This window comes from Budorcas taxicolor, chromosome 7, assembly GCF_023091745.1.
Source record: "Budorcas taxicolor isolate Tak-1 chromosome 7, Takin1.1, whole genome shotgun sequence".
Classification (NCBI taxonomy): domain Eukaryota; kingdom Metazoa; phylum Chordata; class Mammalia; order Artiodactyla; family Bovidae; genus Budorcas; species Budorcas taxicolor.
This window is the reverse complement of record NC_068916.1, coordinates 58608557-58617453: the sequence shown is the minus strand read 5'-3', so window position 1 is coordinate 58617453 and position 8897 is coordinate 58608557. Positions and strand designations below refer to the sequence as shown.

The window sequence follows — 8897 nt, the reverse complement described above, 5'->3', positions numbered from 1 at the left end:
TCCTCCGCCTTTTCTAAAACCAGCTTGAACATCTGGAAGTTCACGGTTCATGTACTGTTGGAGCCTTGCTTGGAGAACATTGAGCATTACTTTGCTAGCATGTGAGATGAGTGCAACTGTGCAGTAATTTGAACATTCTTTGGCATTGCCTTTCTTTGGGATTGGAATGAAAACTGACCTTTTCCAGTCCTGTGGCCACTGCTGAGTTTTCCAAATTTGCTGGCATATTGAGTGCGGCACTTTCACAGCATCATCTTTCAGGATTTGAAATAGCTAAACTGGAATTCTATCACCTCCACGAGCTTTGTTCATAGTGATGCTTCCTAAGGCCCACCTGACTTCATATTCCAGGATATCTGGCTCTACGTGAGTGATCACACTATCATGGTTATCTCAGTCATGAAGATCTTTTTTGTATAGTTCTTCTGTGTATTCTTGCCACCTCTTCTTAATATCTTCTGCTTCCTCCTGCCACCTCTGTTTAATATCTTCTTTTTCTCTATAACCTTTAGTATAATCTGATATACTTTGCAATTATTTGATTACTTTTTTATTCCCTATCTCTCTCAAACTAAAATGTCATGGAAGGTTCATGAGAACAGTGATCCATCCCCATAGATTAGTACAGTTCTTTTTTTTCTTTTGAATACAGTTAATATACATCATGACCTGGGAGGGTTTAAGATTTCACTCTGGTTGGAAGCTGACACGTTATTCTGCCACAGTTAAAGGCAGTCTGACAGAAGACACAGACTCCTGACTCAGAGAAAAGAGACGTAATTACTCAGTAGCAATAGCCAGAGTCCCAGCGTTTGCTCTGGTTCCCCAGGCCCAGCCTCCATAGCGTGACACGAAGAGGGCCAAGGAAACATACAGAGAAAGCACCATGCACTACAAGGGAAGGATGCCAAGCTTTTAAAAATCCCTAAATTTTTTCAAGGGCACTATGCCTGGAAATTCCCTGGTGGTCCAACGGTTGGGATTTGGCACTCTCACTGCCACGGCCCAGGTTCAATCCCTGGTTGGGGAACTAAGATACCACAAACCATGTGATGCAGATACACAAAAAAAAGCATTATACCTGCCTAAACTTTGCCCTAGTGAGAGATACTATCTTATACCCAATGGCAAACAACCCTCCCCTTTACACCAGAGAGAGAGACTAGTCTACATTCCAAGGCTAATTCCTGTACAAACACTCTTGAAAAGACTGTTTGAAACACATGCAGTAGATGTCTCCACCCATAAGACATGCAGAAAGATGAGAAAGAATTGAGAATTATCTCCCCAAACCACACATGGTTCCAAAATATACACAAGGCATATTTTGGAATGAAAGATCAATTCTTGGAGGTAGGTAGTGTTATTATTTCCATCCCCAGGTGAACTTGTCCAAGGACATAGAGCTGGTAAGAGTCTCTGGAGAGCCCACTCTACCTTGGAGTACACACACACCTTAGGAAAGAGAGTCCTCCTTACCTCTAACCTGGCCCCTAAAGCTACTTTAGGCTTTGTGAATGGGTGGCAGAAAAAGACAAAAAAAGAGAAAAAGAATTTAAAAAGCTGAAGAAAAAGAAGCAAGAGTGGAGTTTTTCAGATATTCATACCTCTTCATACACCCAGAATTACAGAAGACGAGAACTTTTGAGTTCACCTTACAGATGAGAAAACCAGGACTTGACCATGGGCTTTCTCTCCATAGTCAGAGGAAGTTAGGGCAGGAACCAAGTAACCACTAGTAATCGCTTCCTGACAGTCTTTACCTTGCACATTTCAGGCCTAGAGCATTCCTCCCCTACACCTTTCTTACACTGGCGGTGTGCCCCAAACCTGGAGGACAGGCTATGCTACGGAGTCAATCAGTAACCAAGGAGATCTGTGACACAGAGCAGGAGGTGGAGACTGGAAGCCCACACTGCCTATATGACCCTTCCAGTCCCAGGGTTCCAGAGCCAAGTGGTAAGTTCGGTGCAGTTTTCGACTGAGCTCTAGAACCAGCACTTCAGCCATGAAAGTGGCAAGCATCTTTCTCCTCACTGCCTTGGTTCTGATGAGTTTATCTGGTAGGTGTCTTTCCATGTTTTTCTGATTTGAGTAAAACCTTTTGACCTGTTGCCTTATTGAGCACATTACACTCAAAATTTAGAGTCTGCTCTTGAACAGATCTTTCGGTTCTAGGGAGATGAAATAGGATCAGCGGATGAGAATTATATATAGAAAGAAGGATTTTAACATAACACAGGAAAACAATTTTACTAGTGCTCAGACATGAAATGTTTTTTTCCTCAGGTAATGAAGCTGACTCTTCATCGGAGATATGGTAGAAAAATGAAGGGATTATTTCAACATCAAGTACCCTTCTAACTCTGTGCATGTTTAAGGCCAATTTACAAATTTTATGTTCTCATGGAATTGTAGAAATAGGTTACAATGGTTTCCAGTTATTCAGTGTACAGGGCAGAGTTTAAGAATTTGACTTTTGACCTACAGAATATTTTTAGAAAAAATGTTCTTCTTGAATAGATGGTGTGTGTTTGTCTTCAAACTGTCTTGATAATGCTGAGAGACGATCTGAACCCCCAGAATCGGCATCAGCTTCCTCTTCGTCTTTGGGAATGGATAATGTGTTAAATTTTTTATCAGATCTAGCAAAGAAACCAAATCAACACTTTATGAAAATAGGAACAATGCTGTTTGTTGTATTTGCTAAATATTTATGGGAGCGGTGGTCCCTTTTCCATTTCTCATGCATATCAATTAATACAGATAGATGCCTGTGTGGCGATCACCTGCTCATTAAATCTTAGACTCAACTAAATTCTAAAATCCAGTGGGACTCTCACCACATCAGGTTCTGACTATTCCAGGGACCTTCTTTTCCTAGCCCGTGAGTGTCTTATGCCTTTTCAAAACATTTAGCTCGGGAGAACTACTTCCTTACCTAGTTGACCTCAGAGATTGTTAATAACAAAATCAAATCTGACCAACATCAAATTAATCCATCTTCCCTGCAATGAGCTCACCCACAGTCACCATATCCCACATAAACATGATGTCATCAAGACCTGCTATTGTCTGGAGAATGCAGCATGACAATTTTAAGTATCTACCTGTAAATTCAAAAAATGTGAATTAAACTAATAGCACAATGCAATGGATGAAAAGAGGTCTTTGGGAACCAAAGTTTGAGTTGTCAGAAGATTCCGCTTTTTTAGCATCACTTACAAAAGAAGACTTATGTATAAATATAAAAGCTGGTTTTGCATCACAAGATCTGGTAATTGCTAGTGTTAACTGTTTTACTGGTTATAGAAACTCTCCATACCTTTATCTATAAACTTGAGATAGATACTTACATTTCCTACATCAATAACAAGTTGCTAACTAGAATGTCAGTGAGCATTCAGAAGGTATTTGCTCTGTGCCTGAGACATCTGAAGCAGTAAGTACATCATTTTTATTTTCAAGAAAATAAGTCAACTTGTCTTAAATATACAAAACTTTTGTCCTAATCAAATTTTTGCTTAATTTTTTTGAGGTTTCAGAAGGCAGGCTGTGAGTGAACAGCAGTGAGATGTCCTTGAGGAAAAAAGATGGAAATAAGAAGGGCTAGGTGGCGAAAGAGGCCAGCAGAGAAGACATAGACTTAAATGGAAGCAAACATTTCTGAATGAGAATACATCTGTCCTCTCCCATTCAAGACTCAACTTCACATGTCTGATTTATGTTTTCCAGGTAACAGTGGAGCTAACATCCTGGGAAGAGAGGTAGAGATAATTTTGTAATTTTTTTTTAACCTCTGGGGCTAGAAGTGTTTGTTCCAACCAAAGCATAGTCTAACTCGCCTTTCAATTTATCCTCAAGTTAATACAAGGAGTATGAATGCTGGCAAGGCTTAGCCTACTAAATGTGGGTAGTAATTGTAGTTCCCCATAGGTGCTTATGTTGAAGGACAAATTCTCAGATACATGGGCAATTTCTGTGTAGTCATGTTTGCTGTAAAGGGGTTTTTATATGTAGTGGGACTATCCTGTAAGACAAGAATTTTAAGTGGACACCAGCGGAAGAAGTGTCCTCTTCTCATTACATTTATATATAGTGAGAAGGCCAGTGACAAACCAAAAGTGCATGAGTAAATAAATTATTACATTTGGGATGTATTATAAAGAAGTTCTGATTCCATTAGCAACTTACCCTAGAGTTTCCCTGGTGGCTCAGTGATAAAGAATCAATTAATACCAGTGCAAGAGAGACATGGGTTCGATCCATGGTTGGGGAGGATCCCACAAGCTGCGGAGCAAAAAAACATGTTTGCCAAAACCATTGACAAATGGGGTTAGCGCTCTAGAGCCCAGGAACCACAATGACTGAGCCCTCGAGCTGCAACTCCTGAAGCCCATGGGCCCCTAGACTCATGCTCCTCAACAGGAGAAGCCAGTGCAATGAGAAGCCCACACCCGCTAACTAGCGAGTAGCCCACGCTCACTGCAACCAGAGAACATCTGCGCAGCAACAAAGACCCAGCGCAGCCAAAAATAAAGAAATAATAGAGTCAAGTGGTGAAGAGCTAAAGTTCAGGACCTAGACTGACAGGGTTTAAATCCAGGAACCAGTAATTATTAAGTGTGTGACCTAGGATGATTTACTCCGTTTGTACTTCATTATCCTTCCTAGAAGAAAAGTATGATAAAAAGTTCATAGGCTAGTTGTGAAGCTTAAATATAATAGTACATAAAAAGCATTTAGGACAGTGTCTGCCCTGTGAAAGTCATTTCATAATTACTAGTTCTTACTGATGGTAGAGAAAACAGGCTGCACAAAAACTCCAAAGGTGGAAGGCACCGCATGTCTTTAAGTGATTTGGTAACACGGTAACAGGACTACTGTGTGCAAGGAAGAACATGCTTCAAGGTGTGGCTGACCTGAGAGAAGCTAACACTTGTAGTGACTGTAAACTTGAGCATTATCTCACTCACCTTATTCAAACCTCACAACACCATGATGAGACAGGTAGGAAAAAGGACAACATCATTCTTGTTTTGCAAATGAAGTGACTGTGGTTCAGAGACACCAAGAGATTTACCAATGTCACACAGCCTGTAAGTAGAAGAGGCATTACTTAAAACCAGGTTTTCTGAACCCAAATTTTGGATTCTACCGTTTAGAACACTTAGTATCATCCTTCCAATCCATTTTTAAGGTGATCAACTCAGGAAGATTTTAGAGACTGTGCTATAAATTCAAAAAATGAAAAATGATTCACTCCATTTATAGGCCAAGTGTACAAATGAAGTGAACGGATGTCCCAGGATCTATAACCCTGTCTGTGGGACAGATGGAGTTACTTACGCTAATGAATGCTTGTTATGTATGGAAAATAAGTGAGTACAAGCTTGAATTTCTTTTAAAATATATATTTTAAGCTAGAAGTCTTTAGGTTTTTATATATCTAAGATCAGTGAATATGCCAATAATATGAATTTCACCATGTGAAAAACAAAGTACCTAGTTTCCCCCCAAACATTCTTGATCTCTTTTTCTCTTTATATATCTGTAAAGATTATATAGAAGTGTGTGTGCATTATGATAGAAAAGAGTATATGTTGTGTCAAGCATTGTGCAAGGTATTTAATATTCACAATGACTCTATGAGGTAAATAATACTAAGCTTATTATGCCCAGGAGAAAATTGAGATTTAGTTAGTTTAAATAATGCTCAGCAATGAGTGACAGATCTGGTACGAAATCCTTGCTCTTTCCATGATAAAGTCAGGTACCAGCCTAAGGGTGTGAGATATACAGAAGAAAATTCTCCAGGTTTTGTCTCCCAGTTTGCTTATGCTCAACACTAACACAATGGGGTCAGTAGTAGTGTAAGCAAAGGCTCTGCGAGCACAAAATCAAACAGAATTAATCATGCCTGCTAGGATTTTGAGAAGTTTGGAGGCTTTCTCTAGGACATTCTAAAGAAGGAGAGAGAAGCATTCCAATATGAAGAAAAAACTGAACAAAAGCCAGAAAGTAAGTAATAATATGGTGCTGTATAAAAGGTGTTTAAGAAATTACCAAGCAATAGAGGAGGGGAAGTGTTTGAATGCTTCTTTCGATTAATTTTTTTTAATTTAAAAGTCAGTTCTGTGATAAAAACCCAAAGCTTGTATAGCAAATGAGATAGTATGGATTTTTTAAAGGTCACAATATACCCCAAATTCCATTAAACTTAAAAAAACATTCTTCACAATAGTAATCATCGTGTTTACTAAAGTCCTAAAATATGCAAATGTGAATTATATTGATTAGGTGACCACAAACCTATTTTGGAAACACTTTTTTTAATGGATGTGAGAACCAGCCTCAGTGGAGTTTCTGAGCTGACTGTAGGTGGCTAGGTGATGGGAATCAGACTCACGAGCTCAGAGAAATAAATTTGCCACAGATGTTCTGTCTTTGCTACTGAACACTTTCTGTCAAGCATTGTGCTAGTCTCCTCCACTTTCCTTGTGAATATAACTAAGAGAAAATAGCACAAATAAGGTAGCTGCTTGTAACTAGTGACAAGCGCCATTAAATGGGTGTTAGCAATGCGCTACAGGAATGAAGGAGAGAGACAGATTGCTTCTTACTGAAAGGGTCAAGAAAGGATTCATGAAAAGGAAGTCATTTAAACAGTGGTCTGTTTTCAGAGTATCACAAAAGCCTTCCAGGTTAAATAAAGATGTAGAATGGTCAAACAAAAGAGATTCCATAAGGAACCTAGAAAAAACTCTGTTATTTTGGAACTGATGTGTGTTAAGACTTTGATTTAGGCTCAAATGAGTGCATGTACTTCCATCATTCCACTGCTCTAATTCACTGTATCATGAACCTTCTTTTTGATCTGCTTTAAATCATTTCAGAAAATTCTTGGTATTTAACAAGGATTGTGGAATTAGGTTCCCAGGGAGAAATATTTAATATCCTAAAGTTTTAGGCCGAAAACATTAAATTCTCTGCTTTTGAAAAAATTATAAAAGAAAGTTGAAACCACCTGTTAATTTTCTCATGGCCTATGTTATTGATGTTAAAGTCAAACATCATATTTCTGTCCAAGGGGAGGGGAAAGCAGTACAACAGCCTTGAGACTTGGGCGATTTCCATGTGCCAAGATCAAACAGCCCAATATTTAGAGTGAAAGCCTGGAAAAACAAGAGCATAGGGCTGGGACACCCTGTTTCTTTAGACTTTAAAAATCTATCGGCCCTACCTGCTTTTTCTATTCTTTTAAAAATATGTAAATAAGGGAGCAATATTTGAATGCCTGAAAAAGTAATTTCTCTTCCTATATTTCTCTGATAAGAAAGCAGGAGAGAGAAATGTGGCCTTTTGAAAAGTACCATTTAAAAAAAATATTTTTAGTTGGAGGATAGTTGTTTCACAATGTTTATACAACAGTGTGAATCAGCCATAAGTATATGTATGTCTCCTCCCTCTTGAACTGCCCCCGCCTTGTCCCACCCCCCACCCCAGGCTGTCACAGAGTACTGCGTTGAACTTCCTGTGTTGTACAGCAACTTTCTATTAGATTTCTGTTTTACATATGGTAATATATATGCTTCAATGCTACTCATGTATCATTTTGCTTTTCTTTCTACTGCTCATTAAAACCCCCAAACAAGTATTAATATATTGTATGGTTAACTAGATCCAGGTTCTGTCCCTAGTTGTTTTGTTTCGAGATGAGTAGACGAACAAGGGCTTGCATCTCCTTGGTCATTATGCTCCTGGCAGATATATTCAGTAAGAACTTTTTCTCCAATTACTCTATATCTTCTCAGGCAACCTACACTGGCAAATTCTTTTCTATAAACTAGCATTCTCCTGTAGGAACTTTTTGCAAGGACGGAAATGCTGTCCAATATGGAGGCCTCTAGTCATGGCACCAGCACTTAAAACGTGGCTACCATAACCAAAAAGCTGGACTTTAAACATTATTAAACTGATTTAAATTTAAGCAGCTATATGAGATCATGTCAGCTGTCATGGACAGCATAGCTATGGAAAATAAGTCAAACCATGGGCTCTGTCTAGATGCTAACTAAAGCAACTATCCTACGAGATAGGGATACAATTTCCTTTTGCAAAATCTCACAGATGGGAATCCCCAGAGTCCTAAGGCAAAGGTCCGAAAGTAGCCTGGGCACCTGCTAAGCTGGAAATCTGGTGGCTAGGACAATGACGTCAGCAGGAAAAGCAACAATGGATTAAAGATTAATTCCAAGGCTTTTAATGATGCCCTGCTAGATCTGTCAACTCTACAAGGATGAACATTTTCCCCTTCTGTTGTATCCTCAATATAGGTAGTAGTTCTCAATCAGTATTTGATGACTTAATAAGTAAATGAATATATGAATAAGAGAAACAGAAATGGAAGGAAATCTCAAACCTCCCATTTTAAATAAAGCTGAATTTTTTCCTTGTTTTCCCCCCATAGTTACATTTTCTCAGCCAAGTTTAAACTAATTTTTTTTTTCCCCAATCTCTTCTACAGGGAACGTCAGACTCCTGTCCTCATTCAAAAATCTGGGCCTTGCTGAGAACAAACGTTCTGAAATCCCATAAGTACACTACAATGCGTGGCTGGCCTGATTGCTGAATAAAATGCATCTAAATGCGTCCTGTTGCTTCCATATGCTTTTTCCTCAAAGGCATGTTTGATTATACCGAGAACAGAGGATGGCAGCAAACTCAAAATAAACCAAGTTTTACAAAATACAGCAATCCTATAATTTTGGACAGGGTTTCTTTCAGGATGCTTTTCCCTTCCCCATCCTCCTCACATTCTGAGGACTCTGTCCCAGGAAATGTGACTGCAGACGTTAAGTGACAGGATACAGTTGATCACAAATATCGTAATCCCA

The 8897-nt window shown here is 39.0% G+C and overlaps 1 protein-coding gene and 1 non-coding gene across 2 annotated transcripts; both read left to right on the top strand.

Moving 5' to 3' along the window:
- Positions 1-958: 958 nt before the first annotated feature.
- TRNAE-CUC (transfer RNA glutamic acid (anticodon CUC)) lies at positions 959-1030 on the top strand. The gene has a single exon. It is a non-coding gene; the product is annotated as a tRNA-Glu (tRNA).
- Positions 1031-2008: 978 nt separating this feature from the next.
- On the top strand, positions 2009-8573 carry SPINK1 (serine peptidase inhibitor Kazal type 1). Its single transcript, XM_052644330.1, has 4 exons — positions 2009-2063; positions 3736-3767; positions 5275-5381; positions 8528-8573. Exons 1-4 carry the CDS (start codon positions 2009-2011, stop codon positions 8571-8573), a joined length of 240 nt encoding a protein of 79 aa, XP_052500290.1.
- Positions 8574-8897: the final 324 nt, after the last annotated feature.

What these genes read in the sequence shown, in the direction of transcription:
- SPINK1 (XM_052644330.1), top strand. Translation starts at nt 2,009, where the DNA reads ATGAAAGTGGCAAGCATCTTTCTCCTCACTGCCTTGGTTCTGATGAGT. An exon ending in GGTTCTGATGAGTTTATCTG is followed by an intron (nt 2,064 to 3,735) that starts GTAGGTGTCTTT and finishes TATGTTTTCCAG; the next exon opens with GTAACAGTGGAGCTAACATC. An exon ending in TTGTTATGTATGGAAAATAA is followed by an intron (nt 5,382 to 8,527) that starts GTGAGTACAAGC and finishes TCTCTTCTACAG; the next exon opens with GGAACGTCAGACTCCTGTCC.